Genomic DNA, 27,850 nt, shown 5'->3' on the forward strand with positions numbered 1-27,850 from the left:
CTACATGGAAAATGTTGATTCTGAACAACGCTGCGAATAACGAGTTCGAAGTGGCGTCGATTCGCGATTAGAGCACAGATTATAATTATTTTTCAGTAAAGTTGTAATAACTGAAAATAACAGGCTGCGCGAATGCAAATAAAGACGATCGTGCCCGCAACGCGAAGAAAATAAAAACCCGACGAACAAATCCTCTCTGGTGGATGGATTATTAATTCCAGTCGGCTGCGAATCGGATGGAGACGGAACGATATCGTTTTATAACGCCTTTGCACTTTACATAATACTCTGCTCGCTGCCAAGAGGAAATATGAATCAGTTGTTGGAGAGAGAAAAAAAAATTCTATCAGCGTGAACAGTTTGATAGAAATATATATGCAGGTATAGGTATAGAATAGAACTTTGCGTAATGGTATTGCATATAATTCTTTTAATATCCTCCCACCATCGAGGCGATGTGAAACAGCGCAGGATAATTAAATTCTTTTAAAATCGCTGTTGAATTCATTTTATCATCGTCGGGGAAGACGATTCGTTGGAAACGTAAAACGTAAAACGTAATGCAGGAATACCATGCTCGAATCGACTGTCAACGAAGCATTAAACAAATAGTAAAATTCCAGTAACGTAACAGTAAACTGCACGTAATTTTTGCGCTCGAAAATTCAACCTTCCAATCAGGTTTTTCGCATTGTCGTGGTCACAGTGGGAGATCGAATGCAATAAGCTCTTCCCGGTATTCCGTCGCGTCGAACAAAGGGAACGCATTTGTGTGGACACCTAACGATACACAAATAGTTGTGACTTCCTCCTCGGAGTGTCTTAACTTTTACTACCTGCCCTTTACGTCTCATTTCAAAAGGGCAAACAGACCACGACACCTCTGAGGTTTACCTCGACAGTGCACCCTGCGCTTTTCAAAGACTCTCGATACAAATCGAGCTATTGAACAGGCTACAGGTGACTTTGCCAACGATAAAACCTATATTCTAAATAGAGAAGACTTAAGGGAGTATCTGATTAAAAGTTCGTCACCGGAAATTCGATGAAAAACACTCTAAAAGTGTCGAGGAAACGAGTATACTCGCGCTCGGATGATTCCCTGGTAAAAATTGTACAATCGTGGGAGAAATCTTCGGATGGTCCCGAGTTTCTCGCTGTCCGAGATTCCATCTCGTGTCCCCCGTGAAGAAGGTCGTAAACGTCGGATTTTTCTCGAAACTACGAGTTTCCCATACGGAGATCCGTCGAGATTGGAGGGTACCTGCCGAATTCGTGCTACGGTCGGGGACATAATTCACCGTGGACGCTTCTTGGCCCAAATTCGAACAAGTGCCTCCAGCTCGAAGGATGGAAAAGGTTCCTGAAGATTCCTCCCATTTCGTTGCATCTATCTCTCATAAGTTTAAAATTCAGCTTACTTGTTTTTTGGAACGAGCATCGACCATTAAAGCTAAAGATATAATTTTTAAATATTCGAACGGTCCCGACACTAAAATAACTCGTCGGCGCACGTGCAAAGCGACGTCCACGAAATCCCGCGGCCATAATCGTTAACCTGGCGGTGTATGATTTAACGCGCTTAATCCTTCGGGTGAGAGGAGCGTGCGAGGCGAGTGACAGGAAAATGATCGGTCATCCGCAGATTTCTTAAATCGACTTTGATTGTCTGAATTATTCAACGATAAATTACATCGGGAACAAAAACTGGTTCGATGCAATTTGCAACTTGCTTTTTGCACTTCGTACTGTCACGCCGAACCTTTTTCTTTCCTCGCATTGATCGATTTATGAAACGCAGCCATTTCAGGTTTCCTTCTTACAATATTTAAGGTCAATGTATCCGGTAATTGGCTGTATTTATTTTGTTGGAGATGTTGAATCTCATTGGGTAAAGATATATTTTTGTTTCACTTAATTAGCAACTGTATTGGCAGAGTTAACGCTAAGTGGTTCGTAATAATTCAAGATAGCAGCGTTCTATAAATCCGTCATTTTTATTATTCGAGGCAAAAAATCGGAACTGTTATGCGAGGGGAATTAACGTACTTGAGCGGTAATGGACGAATACGTAATATACGAGCGGGAAAAAAGCGTGGACACGTGGTGAACGTCAGTAACCCTCGAACGTAACGAATGTAAATAATTGTTGTACACGACAAGCAGAACATCGCACGATCCGGATGGTGAATGCTGTGCGGTATAAATATGTACAGGGTGACTCGATATCTTCCATCCGAAACAGATAGAAGAGATCAAATTAAGAGTAGAGTACAAACTATATTATTATTATATTATTTGCTTGAATTGCAAGTCTCACGATGGCTGGGATGTCTGACTCAATACTGGTCGCAGCCCCTTCCAAGCTCGATCTTTCTTTCCACGTATAATGCATCTGATTTACAATCTTAAGTTTTAATGGAGGAACATCCAAAGGGTTAAAAATAAAATTAACTGATTTCGAGATAGTTTCGATCCACGTTGAAGAGTCGAGATTCCACTGTATTTTATTTGAAAGAGACTAGTGTTAAAGTCCACGTAGAGTACGATGCAGAGAAGGTTGAGTTTTGTTTGACTGTTTGTGGCGAGGAAATGTTTGAGCACCCCGTAGAGACGCGTAGTTACGTGGCCGCGGCGTAACAGCACGGTTCAAACTTAGGCCGCTACGTGTATACCGCTTGACAGCATAACCGACATAGTGGTTAGAGACGGGAACCTAGCCTTAACCGTGAGCCTGAGCGTCCATCATAAACCAGTACCTGGACACGTACGTAAGTACATACGTATGTTTACGGGAGAACCGTGCGTGCAATCGCGGAGTATCGCACAGGTGGTATAGACACGACTCGAGGAAGTTGTGAATTCTCTACGGCGAGCATGTTTCATAGTTCCACGGCTGGAACGTTCGCCAGAGTTATCCTGCGGAAGTGCGACACGTCGTGAGTTCGCAACCTCGTAATGTGGCTCATCTTCCTCCTCGCCATAGGTATCCTCCGATGCACCGAGGAATTTTCAGGAAGTAAACATGACAGGTGCACCACATAGTGCAATTTAGGATCAGGATTCTCCAACCCTGGGGGGCACGACCCCCAGCAAATCTGGAATTGTCCAAAGAATGATGAAAGAAAAATTAAAAACTATCTTTGGTACTCCTGGAACCCCTGCAAATTTACATAGAATCGTCCAAAGAATGATGAAAGAAAAGTTGTTTGATCTATCCTAGTACTAATGATCAGAGAAATAACATAACTCAAGTATACGTATATTCCTGCAAGCTCTCATAAAGATCAGTGTTCCAAGAACATGGTCGTTACTTAAAATAAAGATTCCTTCCTTCCTCGATCGCTTATCGAGCGACCTTTTCCGAGAAAGGGGACAAGTTCGAACGTCCCGCTGCGTCAATGAAAAGCGCCGATAGCGCGCGCGCGAAGTCGTAGCGGCGAGAAGAGAAAAAAAAGGATAAGAAAAAGAAAAGCGCAAGAAAAACACAAGCCCGCATATCTCCGAGCGACGAATAAACCGGCTACCGGTAAAGACAATGTGCAACCGGGAGGGTAGGAACGGGGGGGGAGGAAACGGTAAGGAGAAAGACGAGAGACACGGTCAGGGATAAGACTCGCGCGTCTCCGTTTGAAAAGAGACGGGGAAACGGCGTCGACGTTGGAGGGAAACCGGCGAACAGAGGTGGACGAAGGAGGGAGAGAGGATGCTCGCACGCTTCAGCACACGTACGATGCTCCGTTACGCGCATGCGCAGTCCCCGGAGCGGTTTCCATCTCCAGCGGCGGCGGCGGCAACGGTCCCCGCGCGACCAAATAATCAGGATGGACTGTAGCGTGCTCGATGGGCCTGGAAGGGGAAGGAGGGCCAGTCGTGGATAGTTGGTGGGGGTAGAGCGGTGGTGGGGGGTCAGGACTCGGGGCTCGGGGCTCGGGGCCCGGCCTGGCGAGGAACCAACGGAGCCTCAGTCGTTCACCAGAGGTCGGTCGTTTCGTGTGCGTTTACTCGATCTGCGGCCAGCCGTCGATCGTCCCGGATAACTGTAAATCCGTGAGAAAGGAGAGAGGGGGACGACTGAGACCTTGGACTGGCCGAGAGGACAGAGAGGCCAAGACTTCGTGAACGCCGTGCTTCGTTGTTGACAGTGACTGGGAAGAGCGATCGCTCGCTAAGTGATCGACGGAGAACGGGAATAAAGTTCGCGAGTCGAAGGTGGTTTTTGACCGGGAATGCGAGCACGCGTGACGCTCGCGCAGGGACCATTGACACTTGACACGGACACTTGGGATTCTGTCTCGTCTCCGAGAGTGACACGTTCTACGTAATCGCGCGTTACTTTCGTTTTCGTCTGGTTTCTGTTCGTTCTTCTTTTTTTTATTGTTGGTTTTGTTCGTTTTGGGCCGAAACTGACAGTGAACGACGACGCCAACAGGTACATCGTCGGGTGGACTCGAAGTGGTTGTTGGTGCGGTCGATGGTTCTGAGGAACGCGGCTCCGACCGGCCGTGGGAATGGTGGCGTGAAACTATAGGGTGAAGTGACAACGTTAGCGCGCGCCAACGTCCGTCAAGATGCCGAAGATCTTCCTCATCAAGAACCGGCTGCATCAGCAGCAGCTCAGGCTGCTGGAGGCACAGCACCTTGGAAAGAGCCCGCCACCCTGTAGCGGCAAAGAGAGCCCACTTGGCAGCTCCGAACCCCTCAGTCTTATCGTGAATAAGCACCAATGTAAGTCAACCGCGACTATCAATCGTTCTTATCCGGTACTCATCTGTTCAGAACAAGTTATATATCATTTAAGATGGTTCAAACATAGCTAAACTTCCATCAACGTAGACGGAAATTTAGAAACGATGTTAGCGTAGGGTAGACAGGTTGAATATTCGAAATCTTATCATGCAAACTCCAAGGGTGGTGCTATGAGAAATTAGAAAGATTTTCGTTCTTTGTTGAAACATTTCAAGTATGTAAAAATGGCGGCATAGAGTCCTAGGTTGGCGTTGTACTAAAATATAAATTCTTCTGTGACGCTTGTTGATAAGGAACACTAAATTTAATTCAATTTTAAGGCATTAGAATCTGCTGTATTTCAGAGTAGTGACATTCCCAAAATGGAATTTGGAAAATTGATCTTCCAACAGTACCCTCCTAATAAAATCTAAGAATTCCAATAGACTTCGTTTATCCAAACCCGTCTAAGACATTAAAAGTCTGTTATAATTAAGACTAGTAACACGAATCTCCAAGATGACGCGTTCGGAGAAGTTATAAAGGTTCCCTTTCGGTGCCCCTCGATAACGATCGATTTAATTCGAAATAATCTTCGAGATTTACGACTGCTGTATTAAGGGGTGGCGACACGAATTCCCAAGATGGCGTTATGAGAGACTATAACGATTCCGCCGCGGTGTTCCGCGATAACCATCGACGAGGCGCGGTAACTGCGAAGCCGGTTTCGATGGTTTATTAAAATTCACAGTTTTCGTCGACTTTGAGTGGCAGTTTTCATGCACTTGACCGCACGAGAGATAGAATACTCGCACGAGAATATTTCGGGACCGGGCCCCGCAGGTGCAGACGAAACGATCGGTACAGGTGCCGTTGCAATTTAGGAGCCCGTGTGCAAATTTACTTCGTAGCAACGACTTTGACCAACGCTTCGTGCAAATTGCGCTGCTTCGACGTTCGCATTAGCATCTGAAAAGGGGGTTACAAAATCTTCGGAAACCCGTGGCTTCGAACTCGTATTATTAGGATCTCCCCATTAAAAAGTTTAAAATGAAGTTTCCGCTGAAAAAGTTTGCCATTTTTCGTGAAAGGTGATAGTCGAACGTGTTACAATCGCTGTACTAAGATCTAACCGTTCTCTCGATCTATGATTATTTACTTTCTATAGGAAACATTGGATTCCATCGTCTATAAATCAATTTATTAATTTACAAACATTATCTACAGTGCCAGGAATATTGACATTGGAGCGGAAAGATCCAAGATAATATTAATCAATATAATCGTAAGATGCATCGATGGTACGTTATCGAAGTCGAATCGGTCGATGATTTATACGATTTATTCCAGAAAAAAACGTAACTCGAAAACGTGATCGATCACGGTTAACGATGGAATTAAAAATCGATTATGTAATCATTGCACTGACGTCGCACTGCACCTCGTTGAAAAACCTCCTCGCGCGACCGCCATCGGGGAACAACGGTATTGTGTGTAAACAATTTCTTTTTGTTCAGATGTAACGCACTCGAACATATAAATCATTCCAAAGGAACGGAGTTGCTCGGTTATCCTCTAAAACTTTATAGATCAACAATTATATTTTATAATTATCAAATTCATGGTGGACACAGTCGAAGGGTTCAGCTGAAATTTATCTCTCAACTTAATCCCATCATTACTGCTATCGATGGTTCCATCGCGTAATTTGTTTCAGAAGGCAAACATAATTTGGGTCGGAGAGGGTTAATTTTTTGCTGCACGGTGATTAGTTCGGGTTACCACCCATTCGGGCACAGTCATTAGCGTCAATGATCGTTCCTAAAATTTAGGCGAGTGTTTCACATTAATTACCCTTGTTAACTAAATGTCTTTTATTCTAAAATTTTTATTCGTTAATCGAGAATAAATCCCGCCTCTGAAGCGTGACCGATCGATCGAGTAAGGCGCCAAAGAAATTGGCGTCGCGTTTAAATTTCGCAACAAGCGCCGAAGAAGGGAATTACGGTTCCAGGAAACAAAATGGGGAGAGGGGGGCCACGAATCCGTGGATTTTCGGGTTACGGAATCGAAAACAATTTCCAGTTACGTGATTTCGTCGGACGCTGATTGGGTTTTCAGCCCGGGGCGGCTATTCCGCTCGGCGTAGCTCGACGATAGCTCGACGCGGTTCTCTTTGCAACGGTATAGTGAGTAGACAGGCCAAAATCGCTGGTCCTAAACTGGTTTAGAAAAATGGACTGGAACCGGTTCCACGTTTTCGTTGCTCCCCCTCCTCCTACTTTTTTCTCTCGTCTCGCACGGGCGATCGGCCGTTTCGAGGATACGAAGTCGATGGCCCCGCGATTGATTATCGCGCCGCAGGTGCAAATTTACTTTTCGGGCCACGTTATTCCTCATTAGGCGACACGCGTGTCGATTAAACCCGAAAAAAGACGCGTGGACCGGTCAAAGGGACCCGAAACGCTCGACAAAGTTTCTTTTCGCGATCGTAAATTCGAGATTCTCGATAAACGGTACGCTAATTAGCGCGATCGTTGCGTTCGTCGATCGTGTGTGACGTTAGTCTCGGTATTTCTGGCGGAGGCGCTAATTTCGAAGACTTGTGACGTCCGAGCGAGATAATTCAATCACGAGACGAGTAAAAGATAGACACCCATCTCGATAAAGTGTAATTTTGGTAAAGAATACGCAAGATTTTGTATAGAACAGTTGAAACCGACGATCGTGCGCTCGTTGGAACGATTCTACTCTCCCAAGGTCTCGTTCTACCCAGCATCGGCGTTCCGTTACCGGCTCAAGTCGAAGAAACCATTGAATATTAATACGCGTCAAGTCGATGCACTTTGAGCATTTATTGCGTCTACCCGTTAGATGAGATTCAACGGTTTATCGAAACGACGATCTGCTGGAGCACACGCTGACGTGTTCCCCACGGCTATAAAAGAGTTTGTTACTTATGCAGAGCGTGTATGAAGTTTGTTCGCGCAGTTCTGTCGCGTATAAGGAGATCTTTGTATCCAGCGACGCTGGAGACTTCGATGCGCGACACACGGCATCCCCTGCTCGGGCCTGGAGACTTCGATGCGCGGCAAACGGCATCCCTGCTCGGTCTTGGAGACTTCGATGCCGGCACAAGATACTCGTCGCCACTCTTTTCGCGTCTATGACGTTCCACAGAAATTGTAAACTTTGCAAATACAATACATTCGCCTTTTGTGATGACTCGTCGTTAGTTAAATAACAATTAACCCCTTGCCATACAATAACGAGTCTGACTCGTCATGGAGTCTTATATATTAAAATCAACACATGTTTACATTCACGAGGTATTCGTAAAGCAACTCTATTCTTTTAAAAAATTATTTGGAATTAAATTGTACGTCGAGGGGTTAACTTACTTCGTGTTCGAGTTAATTCCAAAAAAATGTTATTTGAATTCGAAGAAAATTCTGTCCATCCTTGATCGTTATTATGGGTTATATCCGTTGGATGACGTACTCGGAACAAACGGCGAGACATTGAGTTGAGATTGTAATATTTCGAAGTAGGAGAAACTCGACGACAGTTTCATTCATTACGAGTGAAATATCGCCGGTCGTACCGATCGTCACGGTTTAATTCGATCACGTACTTAGGCGTTACGCGACGTTACGCAACGCCGCGGCCGTTACAATAAGAATCTTTGAGTTTCGCACGGTTCTCGGCGCGAATTGCGCAACGAGCACCGGGGGAACACGCGCCAGTCGGCGATCGTCAATGTCTCTTTGCGATTGCACGACGGCCAAGGCGAACGCGCGCGCCGGTATTAGAATCTCGTCGTGCACGGGAAAAGATGGAGAGGGAGAGATTAGAAGGACGCTCTCGGTTCGAAGTTGTAAAATAGAAATGCGACCGAGAAGAACGGGGCCCTCTTTCGCGTTCCACGAATCGCCACTCTTATCGAACGGTCGCAACACGCAAGAGTTTATCATCGAACCGGGGGAATCGGACGCGAACGACACGAGAAACGGTATTACGTAAATAAACATGCATACGTCCACGATCGAACGTCTCGATTGTAAAGTTACTATTGCAACGACCTGCACAAGCATTTTTGTGAACTCTTTGGCGACAGGAGGAGCACCCAAAGCTTCCTTTTTAATCGTATTTCTCAAAAATCTGCATCTAAGAATTTTAGTAGAATGTCTATTCGATCGAACAGTTGCTCAAAGTTTGTGCGAGGATAAAAATTTTGGCCGTCACCGGAGTTTTTCCCGTAAACTTGGGCTACATTTGCCGAGCGTTGAATGGAAAAAGGCAGCTTGAATCACGGCGCGGCGTCAACCATCGTTTTATGCAGTTGCGTTGCGATGCACGCGCATTCTACTTATTGTCAAGCCTTAAGCCGCGCCAAAAGAGGATCGACACTGTCGCCGTGTGCGTGGAATGCGTTAAATTCGACGCGACGAGTTGTCGACGAGACAGGCATCGCTAAGGAACGCAGGGCTCGACGCGAAGAGGAAACGAACGCGTATACGCTTGACACGGAAACAACCATTTAACTATATAACAGTTTCGCTCGGACGAAGACGTACGGTTTCTTTGAATCGCATTCGCCGCCGTAATTGCATCGCGATTATTGAATTTTCATCGCTTCGGGAACAGGGAATGACATTTAATTTATCGATGGAAAAGTACCTTGAAACTCTATTCCAGAATAGTTCTAATAAAATCTATCGACAGCGTCAACGTTTCTGGTCAAAACGAACGCGATAATTGTTAATTTGATCCGCGTAAAATTGCACAATATAATTTTCTGAGGTCGATTGATTTTTTTCCCGCGTTCGACGAAGATATTCGTCGAGTCTGTGGTAAAAATGTGTCACTTTCCAAATGCTATCCCACAGCTAGACGAACGCGTCGTGCACGAGAAGCGCGGCGACGTTCGCCTGTCGTTGACACGCAGGTAATCGCGCACCTGTGCCAAAGGCTAGTACACCAGGATGTGCAGTCATTGTGACGAATTACAATGCACCGCTCGCTCTGTTCATCGTGCGTGCAGTTCGTAAGCGTTCGCGTGTGTGCTCGTGTGTGTAGGCATGTGGGTTCGGAGGTACGGGTCTTTTCCAACACAGGGAACGACAACCGACCGATATTTACGCGAAAAACGTTCCTTTATCGCGGAACGACCGCGACCATACCTGTTTGGCTCTGTTCCAACAACCCTTTGCACTCGATAATTATTTCATTTCGTTCTTAGATAAACTATACCAGACCTTGACTTGGTGTAATTCATGGAACGAATAGAAATTCGGCGTTAATTTAATTTTCTATTTCTCATTGCGTCGTGGAAATGATACAGGTGGGGTAGTGAATATTGCGTGGTACGAATGAAAAATATCGTGGAATTCAATCGCATTGTAAAATCACCATTCGTGACTCAGTTTTCTATTTCGTTTTATTTGCGATCCACTCGATTATCAGTTCATAACCATAAAACGCACCTAACACGACACGGTGATCGTTCGTCGACGAGGGACGTTTAGTGGTCGGGGTGAAAGCCACGATAGGCACGTCGTACGGCTTTGAAACGACACGCTGGACCTCTTGGCCACTCGGAGAACAGGTTCGGCTCGACGTCGAAAGCGCCGTAAGCAGGTAGAACTAGCGATGGGAACAAGTTCAATACCTATACTTCTAAATACAAATCGATTCCAACACTCAAATCAAATTCCACTCGTAAAAAATAAATTTTCATTTCCCAAACTCTCCAAATAAACAGTCTCTGTACTATTTTCTAACTTCCCAATGAACAGGTCGAGCAAGTATTTGGATATTTTGAAGAATCCAAATTTTTTACAAGTAGTATAAAAATATTAGAGAGTTAGATTGAGTTTTGGAAGCCTGTTGCAGAAGGTTTGAACGCAACTGTTTTCGAACCTGCAAATTGCTCGATCCCATCGCTAGTCAGAATCGTGTGGCTACATCGTCTGGCTCGCACACGCGCGACTCACCTGTTCATCGACGCTGGAAGGTGCTCTCGCACACACATAATCGCTGAAACCCGCACTAGCGACTACCGCGGTGGAGGCTAATGGCGCAAGAGGGCCGTGACCGAAATTCTTTCGAAGCCAAGGGGGCCAAGTGCAGAAAACGACTGCTCGACACGATAAATCACTGTTGCCGCTGTGACGACTGGCTACGTAGTCCTCGCGAACGCGTAGCTGTAATCCTCCAACACGATCAACAAAATCCTCTAGACAACAAATTTCCCACCGGCGCGAATAAAATCCAAACTTTTCTATCACGCGATTTTTAAACGAATTTTTATCCGTGTATTTGTTTGTCCATTTTTCGTGTGAAAATCCCAGTAAACTGTAAAATATAATATTTTTCAATGAACTACTTGCCCTCGAACGACGAACGCGAAACTTTATTTTCACAGCTCAAAGGAACTCTCGACGAGAGTTATACAGCGTTACATAATTTCTTTTTATTGTAATTAATATCAGCTAATTAATTCCAGGCATACGTAATGTACGACACGCTGCTTTAACGTACGTGTAAAAGCTGTAAAAAAAAGTGTGTAACCGTATTTCATTTCCACTTTAAACGAGCACGAGCTGTCCGCGATTACCCAAAGTCGGAGAAATAATATTTGACGAAATAATAGCGGTAAACGAGACTTATCTAAAACTGCAATAGATAAGTCACCGTCTTCGAACGATAAAAGGCTGATTCATAAACGCAGGAACGAATTGCAAACCGTCGACTGCTCGCCGAGATTCGTGCACGCGATTTTTTTTCAGAATTTTTGGTGTTTCGAGTGCAGTCTTTTTTTCACTTTTACACCGTATAAGAACGGGATTTTTGTCCAAACAAAATTGCATGGATTCGAAATGGATATAAATAAATTGAGAATGGGACGCGTTCGCGAAAAGAAAGAAATCGTTAATAGGCTCCAGCCGTAGCGTAGAACAATTTTCCTCCGGGCGTTTCGTTTCCATGTTCGTTAGGGAGAAAAAAAGGTACACGATAGGCGAATCAGCGTGCATTCGCGCCGCGTGTTATTACGCTCGACGAGCACTGTAATTAGGAGGCCGCGGCGCGTCCACTTCGTCGCGGTCTGTCGGCTTTTATAACGCGACGACACCACGTACCTGCGTCCACGACTTCGTCTGGTTGCGAAATTATTATCGTAAGTTATCATTATCCTGTCGAAAACGCTCGACTTTAATGCGTCGAATTTAAAACAAGTTCGTTAACTCGCCGTAGACCTTCTCGCGTGTCTCCTTTTCTAGAGAAACGTTCGAATCGCGCGCGAAAATCACATTAAACGCCATATTAATACAGAGAATCAACCATCGAGACTAAAAAACAGCAAATATTCGATCTTCGGTTAACCGAGAATTCTATACAACCGAGTTTTCTTCCAAAGTCTCGCGTCTCTCGGTTCGAGAAGTCCCAAACTAGAGAAAATGGGAAATTACAGCGAATAATTAGCTACTGAATTCGTAAGCAAACATCGTTCGATGGATCCCGTGGCGTATCGCGGGTAATTACCGGTTTTTCCTCCACGTTTTCCGCAAAACATCGGCCAGAGACGGGAGTCGGAACGCCGACTGTGCCTCCACGCGACGAATGTCAAGGCTCTCCGGTACATAGATCTCGAAAACACGTTTCGCGTGCAGCCGCGATGCACGCGTCGTCTCGTTAATGCAAATGAAGAATGGAAAAAGCTTTGAAACGCGTTAGACGTTTTGCATCTCGTTCGCGATCACGGTTACGCCGCACGGGCGTGTACGTTTTTCATCCGCGACTTTTATGCGTCACCGAAACAGAAATTACTTATTTATGTGCTTCAATCGCCGTGACGAATCAGAAATTATTAGAGACGAATGTATGAAATTAGTCGTAGCGGCTTTATCCTGAATTCAGTTAATTTATGCGATCGTTGGAAAACACTCGTGGTCATTATTTAGAATAGTAATGAGGAATACTGGATATACGATACGTAGGCAGGGAAAATGAATTTCCAGCGAGGAACTGCGGAATATCTAACTGGCTAACTTTGGATTCGACTGCGTTTCACGAACTGTTCTATTGTTAAAATATTTTTAGAAATTTCGAAGGAGGAAGCGTCATGGTATGGACAGTTCTTTCGCCATTTGGAGAGTTACTACTTTCGTTCATTTAAACAAATAAAAATATTATGAAATATCAAACTCCAGAGAATTTATGGAGTACAGTGAAATGAAGAAATCGTTTTAAAAAACCTAATTCGAGTGTTATTTTAGCCCCACTCTGTAGTATTTAATACAATTCACGCTACGGTGAAATCAGGATCACGATCGCCAGTAACCCGGAGCGTCGAGGCAACCTTAAGCAAATTAAAAATTTAAATCACCTAACCCGTATGATTCGCCGTTTGAAGAAGCACTCGAGTTCTCGCAACTTCTTGACGGTCAGCTCGAAAGAACGTGATCTACCATTGGTCCTCCGTTGGCCACTTTTCACCGAGTGGCAAGGTCAGTCGTGGAAAGATCGGATGCGTGGCTCTATCTTCCGTTCCGCGACGCTAGAAAGGTGTTCTCCGCGCGTTAGAGGGAGCAGACACGAGTCGGACGAGGAAGAATTAATGGCTGACGAGAGGAGAGAGAGAGAGAGAGGATGACTATGCGCGCCTCCGTTACGTAAGGTAACCGAGTGGCTGCGTATACGGTGTCACCTTGCTGTTCGCGATGCTTCGACCCACGCACGGTACCGCTACGCAAACGCTACGCAGATCCACACACACGCGTACACACTGTAGACAAACCACGACCAAACTCATCTTGGCCCTCGGGCCAATTAACGCCCTGCTACCGTGTCACGAGGACACACAGAATTCTGTTTCAAGAGTATTTTAGACACCATTTTCTAGTTTTATTCAACACCAAACAGTGGTAGAAGAGTTAAAACGGGGAGGCTCTAAAAAAAAATTCGAGAGTTCCTCCTCATTAATTATTAAAATTTGGGGGAAGGAAATCGAATATGGCGTTGAAACAAAGTGCAATTCCTGTTATTTTTAAAGGGTGTTTGCAAGTGTACGCCAATGTAACCTCGCGTTCGTGTCGTAGAGTCGTCGAGAAAGTCAACGGAGTCACGTGTGACAACTTCGAGAGCAAACAACCTGTAAGGTTGCAGAGACTCATACAATTCAAATGGATCCGATATAATATGTATAAGTGGTCGTATTTTATTCTCGCGCTGGAGCCGGTTGCTCAATCCATACATATTTTTATCGGTTCCCGACGCCAGATAGGTCGTCGATAATGTTGCAAGCTCCTTTGTTTCAGATTATTTCAAACGGGGTTGCTTTCGTTATCCATTCAGACTCCGGGAGACATTCAGCACTAGAATTCATCGAGCGCACAATCGTATTTATAATTTTCAAAGATAGGGTTTTTTAATTCCCTGTTAGCCCTCCATTTGAACTTTTTTAAATTTGCCAGAAAGAAATTTGTATCGTATTGAACAGAAGAAGTTTCACGAAGTTTGAGGACGACGCGTGATTCTGGGACTCGTTTCTCAGGATTATAAATACCAAACTGTTTGCACAGAGTGAAATACGTCAGGTGTTTTTTTCGATTTAAACACGAAAGGCAAAAGACAAGAGTCTCGTTGTCAGTGGTTTGATGCAAGACGGTAGCGTCAATCTTGTTATTCGCGGTGCGCATTCTTCTGGGCTGTCACACCTTATTGGCCGCAGTTGTGTATCGCATTCTACCGTATCGGGTATAACTTTGCAGTCTATTTTGCATTTCAAGCCGCGACATATACGATTTTGCCTGTCAGGCGTGTCGATCGTACTCGTTCAACTTACAAATTGAAAATCGCCGCTTCGACGTGGCGATAACGCGTCATCTAACTAAAGATCAGTTATGGGAATCTGCATAAGTTGTATAAAAAGGTGGAGCACAGATGGAAGCTCTTGGAGAACCACAAATATAACTTAATCAGTCTTAAACATTGCAAACTCCACAATATTCATAATTTCAAATAAAACCTATGAAGTTGTCAGGTTGCAGTGAAAGCAAGCTGTTTTGCAAGGTGAGATCACTTGTTTCGTGTCGCGTAGCGACCCTCGACGCGCCCCTTTTATATTACGAAGCATAATAAAGGGGTTGCTGAGCGCAGGTTGCTGCGGACGAACCTGTCGCTGCATCCTTTCACAGGAAGAGTCCTGATTGAAGGCTATTAGGGGTACGAGTTAACAGGTTCCAGCGTCATCCTCGCAATTACGAGACGACTGCGTAGAAATAGTTTCTAGGAACGAGTTCAACGATTGTCGCGAACCTTGGACATCCTCTCGTCGATTTGTAAATGATTCATAAAATAAATCCTGGCAAGACAACTTCCTTCGAACAGAAGATGAACTACTTAATTGCTTAACAAGCGTATTATAAAAATATCGTAATAACAGTAGCAGTGGAATACTTAACGAGTTGCAACACTGATTCTCAATTAATTATTTGTATAGCAAATGACAAGAGATCTTCCAAGCAAACGAGTCAAAATTATATTCAGAATTTTATAATAGTAAAACATTATTTTTCGATAGACTCAAGGCTCAATATGTTCGATTATAGACTGACTATGACCGCACTTCACCCACACGGACACCACACGCTCGTGTCACGTATCTTTTCACACCCAAAGCTTCATGCACGTTCCTCGAATTCATTCAAACTCGAAACCTGTCTCACATCCCGAACAGTCGTTCGAATCTCCATCCTAAACGCTCGTCGCGTACACCCGGGGCACAAAAAGTTCATTCACCCCCGTACGGTATCCTTCGCGACTCCGTACACTATACTAACCCCCTTATCATGCTCGAAACACGTCTGTTTCCATTAAAATTATTACTACAATATCGTATTCTTACTCAGAATATTTATTAAAATTGGTACATTTTCTTTATTCGATATTGTTACACCAAATTACATTAGAACTACCAAAACAGTCAAAATGAATTCTTGTAAATTCACTATAGTTTTCTATAAGAGAACGAATAAACACTTATTTCCATTGCATTATATATTTCTTCTCGTATCTATCGTTTTAATTTCTAATTATTGGTAGTTCAAGTATAAACGTGAGATAAAATAATATTCTTTAAATACAATAACAATAATATAATTAGCCAGAATAATAAGAATAACATAATGACGATCTTCTACGTCCCTCCATTGCTTTCTTCTGTAACTTCGATGTTTATACTTGCTTTGAAGTTGCGAAACATGGATTGATCTCGGAGATTTCGACGCTGGCAGAAGGGATCACGACGGAAGTACCAGAGAGAAGCCATTGGCCTTACGTTGGGTTCGCGGTTAGGTGTCTGCTCGATCAAACGAAACGCCTCAGCCTTAGTCGACCTACTTCCAAGCGTCGACCACTCCCTAGGATCCTTTTTTCCCCCCGAGTTTTTCCTTTCCTTTCCTTTCGGCTACCCGCAGAGCCGATTTCACGCCACTGTTTATCGTTTATCCGTTTATCGCGAGGCCAGGCCAAACAATGAGCGCCGATCTCTCGGCCTGTAATGTCCATCGGGGACGGCCAGAGAGATTTTTGCGACGGAAACGAACTCGTTGCACCTGTACCATCGACCAGAACGCGTACGATCGTGGTCGTGACCAATTCGCATTGTTCTAAAGCCTTTCTCCGAACGGTTCGATTTATTTTATCGGTCACGAATCTCGTTGTTCTCCGGGGAAGAAGCAGCCAAGCCGATTCGCGTTTTGTCCGGACACGTCAGTGTCTCTTAACATCGAAACAATCAGCGTTTCGGTGTACTGGGCGTGACTCATTCCGCGACAAACCGTTTACTTTTACGCTCGACGCGCAAAGAGATCTCGGTATAATTTAAATGCGTTGCAATTTCGATGCAAATAAGAAGGGTTAACATCGTTTTGCTGTTCCGCAAATTGGTTGAAAAATAGATATCTCGTGTTTGCAAATGTCTGGAGATCGACAGTTCGACCGATAAACTTTGTTTGCCAGGAAACAGGACGTCATGGCCGTCGTCGACACTTTGACCCGTTACTTTTGAGCGTTGAGCCCCGTTGGGGTGGACGTTGTGGCTCGCCTTGGGCCATATCTTTGCAACGATCCAGTTCGCGGGGCCTTGTTTAAAGTGGAACCCTCTACACGACGCGCTAGAGCAGTGGTGCGCAACCATTATCCTCTCTACGACGAGCAAAACAAAATAATATTCCCATCGCGTCGAACGTCAAAATAAAACAAACGAAAATACCTAATCTCCGTCCCAATAACATCAAATTTATTTAAGATCGTGTTTCTATGGGCCCATAAAATTTCTTAATATTAATGTTCCTGGTACCCAAGGATTTTTAAGACTCAGAGGACCATGGTTGAGAGTTTCTAGTCGAAGCTGAGAGATAACTGTGCGATCTTTCGCGTTCTCTGAAATCTCTGACGGTTCCCCGTGGATCTCGAGGTGTCTTTCGATCTCCATCTTCCGATAACGCGACACGGGACGACCCGTACCGACTAAATTGCTCGAAAACCCGCAACACGAAGACTTGAATACCCGGCTGCGAGTCTCGACGGGGAGCCCGTTCCTCCCGCTGGACTCGAAGTACCGGTTCTTACTTCTTTTTCTCTGCCACGGCCTCCCTTTCTTCTTCTTCTTCTTCTTCTTCTTCTCTGTCCTGTCAGAGGAACAGGGCCCCGCGAGAGACCGAGACTTAGGAAATACATTTATTGCACACTCCGGAGCCCTCCAAGATCGTTTAGTCAAACTACAAAGTGTGATATACTAAAATAATAATATTAAGGAGATTAACTAATAACCAGTCGATGACAGAAGCTAGAAAAATTTGTATTCCTTGATGTTAGTGAATATTTTGACGTATAGAAAATATAAAAAGACCTAAATGGGAGAGTTCAGAGTGCACAAGGGAACGAGAGAAAAAGAGAAAAAGGGAAGTAAATCGAGAAACTGAGACACAGCTCCCTTGACAAGGGAAGAAGTTATGGAAAGAAGGGGTGGAGGGACGAAGATGGAGATCGGTACGCCGGTCACGAAGCTCTGGTCGGTATTTATAGCTTGGCCCCGGACCTGTTCGAGGGATTCGGTCGAAGAATCTCACGTACCGGTCGATTCTTTCTGCCCCGAAGGTTGCTCAACCGCGAAACCGAACCGCCATTTTGGTTCCTCCCGTCGTTACCTTCGACTCCGTTCTGTGACGTAATCGCTTGCGTAAAGAATCGTCGTTAGAAGCGTTCTCTAAACTCGTGGGCCTAATCTAATCCTAGAAACTTGTTTCGCTTCAGGGACGAGGCTCTCGCGATCGCCATTATGCGAAACGGACGAGGACGTCGGGGTTAAACGTTCTCTTCGATTATTCGCCACAATGAGACGTAAAACTCCCATCGTTAAAAGTGTAAAAACGCTAAAAGATATATTTATTTCTTTTTGTCCAAATGTTTTTAAGTTTCTGTTATTAATGGAAATGCACGAAAACTTTGTAGAATATTGTAGTTAATATCTTCGTTTCATAAATAAGCACATTTGGTGTATTGTCAACAATCCAATCACTATGGAAGGTTCGATGACTCCAGTCATCCTAAGCAGAGAGTTAGAAGGATTGTTGAAAGGCCAATTCGATTTAGTTGGACTCCTCGAAATGGTGGCTGAAAGCGAGTAGCAGAAAAGGTTTTCCTCGTGGTTGGCCAGCCTCACGCACACACACACACAGGGCGCACGTGCTCGCAAAAACATCGTGTCCTCGCGGCCGGTTTCCTGGTTTCCGCTCGAACGGCTTCGTCGGCCGACACGGTGTCCTCGTGCTCCATTCGCGAAACGCGCAGTCGATGTCAAAGTCAAGAGAACGCGACTGGGGAGTCCCGACAATGGGAGAAAATGGCCGCTCGATGCGATGGGACTCGAGATTTTAAGCGAGCAACATTTTATTCCACCTACAGGTGGGCGGGCTGAGAATCGCTGCGATACGAACACAAAGTTTCCAAGTTTATCGCTACGCTATTCCTCAAATCTTAACTTTTTCCACATTGGCTGGTTGGAACTTATTATTAGTAATAGCTCATAATCGTGCAAGTAGAAACACCTGGTAATAGACAGACATTCTATGAAGACTTTGCTGATTAATTTTGCAACATCCACGATCTCGAAAGTAAACGCAGTTACGAGGGAGAAATGGTAACTTAGTCGAAAGTAAACACTTGCACGAAGAAATTTGATACAATATTGATTTATCAGTGTAAAATAGTGGCCACAAATTGAAACCAGATACATTGGAGCGTAACGCTCCGGTTTTATGGGAACAATAAGATCGGTGGAGGTATTGGATTAATAAAAACAAGATCGCGGGGGCCATTAAGGCAGCGTTTAAGAAGATTTATCGCGTTTTCGAAACGGGTTGAGAAACACAATGATCGAGACGCCCGTGGAAGGTTGCAAACCGAGAGAATCGCGTGCCCTTCGCCACCTACGGGAGCAGCGGTTTTTCGAGCGGGTTTTAATGGCGGTTTCGAGACAACGTCGCCGAGCGGAGGACGAATTACGAGGCGGCGCGCGAAGGACGCGCGGAAAGAGAGTAGCATACGGTACCCAGGAACCCCCTCAAGGTTGCTCGTAAATTCAGCCACGAGTCGCGCCACGGAGCCCATATTATAACCGTTCGCGCGTTACGTATTCCAGACCAGTCCATTGAAATTTCCTCACAAACGAAATTTGCGAATCTCAATACGATCGAAAAACAATTCCGCGAGCATGGAATCATAGGCAGTTTTCAGTAGCAAACAGTCTCATAGGTTACTTTGCAATCCTATCTTTGTGAAACTTTCCATTTTTTTATAAGAAATGACCACGTTAAATACTGATCAAATAAACGATCTATCCTATCAAGAAATTTGGTCTGATCCACAGATCGCGAGAAAACGGAGGACGATCGCGCGACTACGCCCGAGTCGCTTCGCAGCACAAGTCCAGCGTCCTCTCCGCCGCCCCAGTGGCAGTCTGGCACCCCAACCAGCGCACCCCCTCGACGATTCATCTCGAGCATCCTCGGCGGGGACGTCCCCTATGGAAGCAGGGGTCACGTGTTGACCCGGGCGGAACGCAAGGAGTACAGCAGCCCGCCGATCGCGCCCTCCTCCAGCGATGCTTCTCAGTTTCTCGCGAAATCGGAGAAGCTGGTGCTACCGAGACCGACCACCCCTCCAAAGACGCCGCGTGTCGAGCCGCCTACCAGGGTTTCGGTCATTCAGAGGGTTCCTCCGCAGAGCCAATCGACGTCCAGGAGGGAGGACAAGCTGGAGGTCCCGCCACAAACTCAGGAACCGGAACAGGTATGACTCTTTTATGCTCCACAGTCTCAATACTTGAACCCTTCCATATTAGAGAGGACCAAAGACAGAGCAAACATTAAACAAAAAGTAGTTTATTCGAGTCCCAGGTCTCAGATCATTGCTCAGAGGTACAGATCATCCTTTTTCTCGCAAGAGAATTCTCGAGTGACTCCATTAAGCTTGTCCTTGGGTAGCCAACCGGTAGCTGGACCTTTCCATCCCGTGCGTTTCATGAATATGGATCGGAACGCGTTAATTTATAATAACGGTCGAAGGATCCCTGACCGGGGGGCGGGAGGGACGGTGAACGAGGCTGACATTGGTCGTTATCTGTGCAGGAACAGCCCATCGATTACGCAGTGCCGAAGAGAAAGGAGGAGGACGAGGAACGGGGCCGCGAGGGCGCAAAAGTGTCGCGCACAATAGGCAATTCCATCGCGAGGCCGTTGTTGGCCATGAGACTGTCCGGCCCCCAGGTCGTGCACGCGGCGGCGGGTCACGGAAGATCCTCGAATTCCGGCGGAAACGGCGGCTCCAGTTCCGGCGGCGGTTCCAACAGCTCCGGCGGCGGTTCGTCGTCATCGAATTCTGGCGGGAGCGGAGGTTATTGCGGCGGGGGTGGCGCGGTCACGGGAGGCAGCGGGGGCGGAGGCGCTGTGGGCGGTGGAGCCGGCGGCGGAGGAATGAATCCCGGTGGGAACGGTGGTCGTGGAAACTATGGACCCAGTTCCCCACCCACCGGCTCCCTGCCGCCTTTCTATGAGTCTCTCAAAGGCGGGAACAATCTCGCCAATTTCGCCAACCAGTACAACAGCACTCAAGGTAGGATCGATGCTTTATCAATCGCGATAACTTGACTCAACCCCTAATTCTTCTGAAAGTACAATTCCTCGACTCTATCTAGCCATAATCGCATGGACCCAGAACTCTGTTAACTCCGTAGACCTAAAAGTGCCTAAAACCTTCTCGTTCAAGACCTCAAAAAGGCTACCTACCACCGCAATAAAGGGTTAAACGAAGGACCCATGGGCCTCCAAGCACAGTCACAGCCGCCGACACTTGACCTGGCTCGGATTAGGACCCTTCTTAATTCCTCCCCAATGCCTACTTACCCTCCAGTTAATCGCTAACCCTAATTTAACATCGAGACCCCAGCGCCAACGACGCAAACGATCGTTTCAGGGAACGGTTACCTGACGCCATCGCCGACGGTGGGCATGGAGTGCGACACAGGGCAGCAGGACGTCAACTCCCAGCACTCTCAGTACAACGCCCAGGAGGGCAAACAGTACTCCCTCCTTCAGAACGTCTGCGCGTCCTACGGACTGACTCTGAAGGAGGAGGAGGATCTGTGCCCCTACAAGATTCAACCGAACGACCTGCTGTCGGGACAGTACGGAGCCTACGACATGACGGACACAGGGATGATGGTGGACATGGTCACGGGGGCGGTGGTCGATCCCCTTCAGTTCACGGCCACGCTGACCTTCAGCTCGCCATCGGATCACACGGCGTTGCTGGAGAGCCTGAGCGACGCGGCGGATCTGTTTCTGCCGAGGCTACCGGCCGAGGATGGCGGCAACGACCTCTTGGAAGAGTCGTTGCACTCGACAGCCTCCGCTGGCAGCGGTATCGGCAGAGACGGTGGCCAGATGACCACTCCCGTGGAGCCCAGCGTCGATCCTTTCCCGGAGCACAGCATGGCCTTGACCAGAGGCTTCGACACGTCGAGGTGAGAGAGAGATCCGTTCTCCGCGATCACCATTTTCGCGATTTTCACACGCGATACGCGAGGTGGTTGTCGGATATCTTTGATCCAAGCCTGTTCCACGCTGGCAAGCAATCCTAATGGGGATTGATCCCACCAGAATGTGACTTTGGGTCGCTTGCTAGCTGTGGAATGGCTTGGAGACTTTGAAATTAGGAGGATTCGAAGCTCAGAGCTCTTGAAAGTCTTGGAAAATACCACAGTAGCGTTGAGAATGTAAAATGTCTCTGTTCAGGCATTACACGGCGGCTCCTCAGCACTTCAACGCCTCGAAGCTGGGCCTGACGTACACGACGGGCGAATCGAGCTACCATCAGTCGGTTTCCAAGGAACGCCCGGAGCTCGCGTTGCACATGAACCAAAACCACCAGCACCAGTCGGAACCACAGCTGCAGCAGCTACAGATACAGGTCCAGCTGCAGCAACACCAACAGCAACAGCAACAACAGACTGCTGCTGCTTCGCCTCATCATCAACAACACCAGGGCCTGTTGAGTCCAGGATTGAGCTTCACTGGCAGTGGTTAGTTGTTTCTGCTAGCATCTCTTAGCTATAATACCTTATATAGGCTGTTTCATAGAACTGGAAGGTTCTTTTTATCGTAATGGTCACTCACTGAGATTAGGTTACATTACGCTCAATGGATATATCTGTGTGTCTATCTGAACGTTCGTCGATGTCGACTCGTAGGTCTGGAACTGGACTCTGGTAGCAGCGTGGGCGGAAGTCTGCCGAGTCCTGGTGCAGCGAGCTGTTCGTTGGACGCAGCTTCGACCAGCACGTCGCCATCTTGCGCGCTGATGGAACACGCGCCCAGCCCATCAGCTGCAGCCGCATCGGTAAATAACGTGCAAGCTACCGGACCGGTCGGAGAGCCACCACTGACGCAACGGGTCGGTGTACTACAGCAAAGGGTAAGCACCCGAAATTGATCCAGGCAAAGGCATACTTTTCGTTCTCGTGGTTGCACATGACCATCCATATCTATATGGCACTGTTACTCGACGTTTCCATCTCGCAAACCTACTTTTACAAGCATACATAACTTATTCTTAATACAAAACTCGAAAAGAAACCAATAGATTAAAATTTCTAGGCACATTAAATAAATTCCAACAATTCTATTTATATCTTCAGATTCGAATTATTCGGTATTCTGAAGGAATCGAGAAATGTTCAGAGAGTGTTTTTTAGTTTATAGCCCCTCCATATATTGTTCGAGACGTTTTTAAATCGGTAACATTGCCACATAGACGTTTAAACATCGCGTCATCTTGTTCTCGGCGTCAGTTTTTAAAGGAACACGAGCATATTCCGAGCGAATCGAAATTCACACACGCGACCGTAATCACGCCTTTATGCAATGCCAATCAAATTGAGTGCTTCATCCAGTACCACCGATTGCACAGTAAGCACGGCCGAAAAAATATTTGTTAAATCGACCGTCTTCCCTCTACAGTTGGGACTGCCAGGCGATTGTCAGCTCGAGTTCGTTAACGGCGGCCATGGGATTAAAAATCCCTTGGCGATCGAGGGTCAGAGACAGGCGGCGGCCACTCGCGAGGAAGAGAGGGCAGCCCGACCTCCGCCTGGCAAGGTAAACGTCATTCTGCAACGCCTTTCCTCGCTCAATATATCGCGCACTTTATTAACCCGAGGCGCGATCGCTAGCCAACAGTTCTACATTTAGAGCTCCACAGACCTAGATCAGAATTTACGATTAAAGAACGTGCAATTAGTATGCCAGTTGTATACTTCTGTGCATAGGGTGGGGCTGGATTGACATTATCCGTCGGTCGACCCGTCCACTCGAAGCTTCCTTGCACCAAGAACGCTTATTATTCTTAAACACTCTCCTGACAATATACTTTTACCCTTAACAAAGAATTTGGATGTAAAATATGTAAGAAAAGAGTTTAAAGATAGATATGTTTGCTTGGAGTATTTACTATCTATTTCGTGAGAAAGTGTGCTTGAGTTAGTCCACCAATTTTAGTTTTTACTTTACAAGGTACTAGGAGTAACCATATCAAGACCATAGTCCATATTAAGCACTTTTACTCTCCTATTATCTTTTCTAAAATATTGAGAAACATTGCAAACTGAACTATTGCAATAGAACACACTCCAAAGATTGGAGGGGCAAAGTGTTCAACGAAATACAGCGAAGGTTCGCGGATTTTTCAGGACGACGACCCGAATCGCTTCACCTGCCGCGTGTGCAGCAAAAACTTCAACCTGCAGCGGCTCCTAAACCGCCACATGAAATGCCATAGCGACGTGAAACGCTATCTGTGCACGTTCTGCGGCAAGGGCTTCAACGACACGTTCGACTTGAAGAGGCACACCAGGACGCACACGGGCGTTCGACCCTACAAGTGCAACCTCTGCGAGAAGAGCTTCACCCAGAGATGTTCCCTCGAGAGCCATTGCCTTAAAGTCCACGGCGTTCAGCACCAATATGCATACAAGGAACGACGCACAAAGGTGAGAATCAGAATAATGCATCGCCATCTTGCGCAAGAATCGCTCGGAACAAATATTCTTTCAAAGACACCTACGTTATTTCAAGTCCTCTTTTGTGGATCTTTTAAAAGATGGCAATTAACCTTTTTCGTTCATTCTCGTTTTGTCAAGGTTTACGTGTGCGAGGAGTGCGGTCACACGACGCAGGAGCCAGAGGTACATTACCTGCACCTGAAAGACAAGCACCCGTACAGCCCGGCGTTGCTGAAGTTCTACGACAAGCGACACTTCAAGTTCACCAACAGCAATTTCGCCAACATGTTGCTCCAGGTGCGCACGTAAACTCCGTTTAGAGTAACGGGTACCGACAGTTATAAGACGCACGTCGTGCGTCGAAAGTTATGAAAAAAGTTAAAAAAAGTCTACCCTTCGTTCCTTCGCGAGCGTTAACCGGGGAGTTAGGAAGGGGGGGAGGGATTAGATAAACGGGTTGCGATCCGAAGGAACACGAAAACCGTGAAACAAGACAGTATAAGATAGTTTCCTACGAGGACTAGGCCCGAGAAAGTATATAGAAAGGGACACGTGTAGAGTAGGACGTGGAGCAGTGTGTCCGGGATAGTTGAACGACAGAATAGCGGATGTCAAGAACGCGAAATTGTTCTTGGTCATGTAACTCTTCAGGGTGGCCTGTTGCAACGGGACTCGCGGAATACAGACAGCTGCGTAAAGTCTGCGTCGAAAAGCCACGAGGCGCCCCATCAACGAGCCACGACGTTGTTGCGTTTGGGCCGAGCTTCCAGCTTCTGACCGACGGGGGGCCGCGGGGACGCCACGGAAGAGGAACAGAAGCCGGAAGACGGGAACGGAGGCTGCTGGTGACTCCACGGTGACTCCTGGAAGCACACGCCATCGAAAACGGGAACACACATCCCCCCCGGAGCAAACGCGTCGCGCGAAAAGTACCTGCAGGTGGCTGCCCTTTAGCGGTGACACACGGAAACGGCATCGTGGGCCGATGACGATCGGATTCAACCGAGAAATCGAACTCGTGACAGCCACGATCCTGAAACCTAACGCGACACTCGTTTTACGCGGTGTTTCTTTCCGATTGTAGGTATATATATATATATGTGTGTATATTTACGTGCATATGTACAGAAAACTATGCTATCTAGGTTATCTGCGAAACGAATCTTTTCAACGAGGCAACCGCGCAACATTCGAGGCCTCGAACTTTGAACCCAGAGACACACCAAGGTGCTCAGAATTCAGCGAGACGATCGTGTCCCCCATAAGGTTGTTAATTTTCAAGGTTCAATGTGTCGCTTATTTTTATGTTATAAACACGATTCTCTCGAGAAATTTTGAGCCCAAATACGATGTACAGTCCTGGTCGAGAAAATGTTGCGTGGTTTTCTCGTGAGTCGCGAAGACTACGCCCGAGGACTCGGATCGAACGTTTCAGGAATGACGATCGCGCCGCCATCTTGTATGCTGAGATCGGGGGCGCAGATTTCTTCGAACGATGTTTGTTTTCAAGCGATATGCACGGCAAGTTACGTTGCTTTCCGACTCGTAGGGCGGAGGAACGTCCAGGTTTAGGCGACGTAGAGCGTTTCGCGTATCATTCCCGCTGGATGGCGACGACGCGCCATCGGTAGAAACGCGTCTCGCGTCCAGCCGGATCGTTTGTACGTTTCTTTTTGTCCGAATCGTTTGCGTTCCTCGTTGACTGACGCGTTCGGGGATACGCGTTGCGAAAAGGATTCATATCTTTTTTTTATTTTTTTTCGTTTAATTAATAGAACGCCTATCGGTACGCACCTTGGGAAATCTGTGATATGATAAGACACGATTTTACTCGCTCCTTCGCGCACGAGATTTCGCTTCTTGCACACGTTGGTTCTTTCATGGGGTACGCACCGACATGGTGGAGCGAGAGATTACACGCCACACACACGCAAACACATATACACGGCGCCTTCCTGTGTGTCGGGGAAATATCGTTACCCGCGATATCCCTCGGAAGTTTGGGATCTGTCGATGAGGATGAAAATGTTGATTATTTAATATTTTCAAACTTGCAGGTATTGAACAGCAAATCTTGACCCTCCAGGGTATTTTCTTAAATGAAACACTCTATACAGGTGGATGTATCTTTCATCAAACTTGGACATACAGTTTTAATATTTCCATCTTCTTCTCAATATTCGATAACTTCTATTTAGGATTAAAATTCCCTCGATTCCATCAACTATATTAATTTAGTCAAGTTTGAATATTCTAGACTAGCATTCTGTCGTCAATGCTCAGACTTTCGAGAGGTAGCGTATGTTTGTCAATTGTAAGTGAACATGTCCCGATAACAGTCACAATTTTTGCTATTAGAACTTCCTGGATTCTGATAGAATCATTCGATCACTCGTCTAAAGCGAACACAGTGACGCCCCTCTTCTTGCACCGCGAGATCGATCTTTCATGCAGAGAGGGTAGTTGCAAGTATCCCCCTATTTTGCAAGAAGCGGGGCGTTGTTGTCTTCGCGCCGACAGACAAAGAGCCGTGCACCAATGTACACACAGACACAATGGGGTTTCGTGCAATTCTACGGTGGTAGGACATATTTTTAGTACGGGGCGTGGGGTGGGCGGCACATAGGAAATCGGTTCGTGATTAAATAGACTGCGTAAAGAAGCAGTCGCGTCTTCGTCGGGTGTTCGAGGGCTTGCGGTAAACCCGGTTATATGAGTAGCGATAATTAGCGGAATTACAGTCCGCGAAACGGGTATGTATACATATGTAGGGGCGAATCGGGTGCTACGTAAACGTAAAGTGCACGGGGATAGCGCATCTTTCGTTTCTGTTAAAAAATTTTTAGTCCGTAACGCGAGAAGAGGGGTTGGATCTACGAACTCTTGGAACTCTTTAGGATGTCTGCTGTTCGTAGAATGAAATCTCGTGGTAGTCTTTGGACTCGCGTAAAGTTTAGGGATCGCTTGGAACTTAGTAACGTTTAAGTCCGAATAAACAATGGCGGGGAACGAGAAAGAGAACGCTGAATGGAAACGTCTCGAAATGTATACTTTGGAGCAGCGGGGTGCATCTTTTTCGAATAACGCTGAATGTAAATAGTATTCACGTAGTTAGGCATAGAATCGTTAGTGTTTTGCATAGTACGAAGAACGTTTCGTCTCGGCGAGCATTGGGTGAATTATTGTACATAGCGAATGTTAGCCGGGTTGCACCGAGATAAAACAGAGAATCGATCCGCGATTATGTCAGTACCTTCGATCCTTTTTCTTTTTTTTTTTTTTCTTCTTTTGTCAATGTATACCGAACTTGTATAGTATTTCCCTTGGCAATACTCAAGGACCATGGTACTTCGTCGCAAATCTGTTTATCGTCGCGAATAATATTTTATTGCTAATATTATTATATTATTATATTATATATATATTATATATTATGATTTCTATCATGATTTTATTTAATTTACGTCCAGTATTGTCTGAAACAGTAGTACTTAGATA

At 46.1% G+C, this 27,850-nt stretch overlaps 1 protein-coding gene across 4 annotated transcripts; it reads left to right on the plus strand.

The window, feature by feature from the left end:
• Window positions 1–3,982: 3,982 nt before the first annotated feature.
• Window positions 3,983–27,586, plus strand: LOC122395996 (transcriptional regulator ovo). 4 transcript variants are annotated; one of them, XM_043394039.1, is made up of 10 exons: window positions 3,983–4,728; window positions 19,664–20,085; window positions 20,424–20,907; window positions 21,268–21,817; window positions 22,089–22,375; window positions 22,544–22,767; window positions 23,313–23,450; window positions 24,041–24,340; window positions 24,491–24,649; window positions 25,004–27,586. In XM_043394039.1, exons 1-10 carry the CDS (start codon window positions 4,572–4,574, stop codon window positions 25,127–25,129), a joined length of 2,847 nt encoding a protein of 948 aa, XP_043249974.1. In that variant the 5' UTR covers window positions 3,983–4,571; the 3' UTR covers window positions 25,130–27,586. The 4 variants fall into 4 exon arrangements, with proteins under 4 accessions (XP_043249974.1, XP_043249976.1, XP_043249977.1 ...); XM_043394041.1 differs by having other exon boundaries at window positions 22,544–22,746; XM_043394042.1 differs by having other exon boundaries at window positions 22,544–22,692.
• Window positions 27,587–27,850: the final 264 nt, after the last annotated feature.

Source organism: Colletes gigas, unplaced genomic scaffold (assembly GCF_013123115.1).
Source record: "Colletes gigas isolate AHSC1104 unplaced genomic scaffold, ASM1312311v1 Colletes_gigas_Sc00006, whole genome shotgun sequence".
Lineage (NCBI taxonomy): Eukaryota > Metazoa > Arthropoda > Insecta > Hymenoptera > Colletidae > Colletes > Colletes gigas.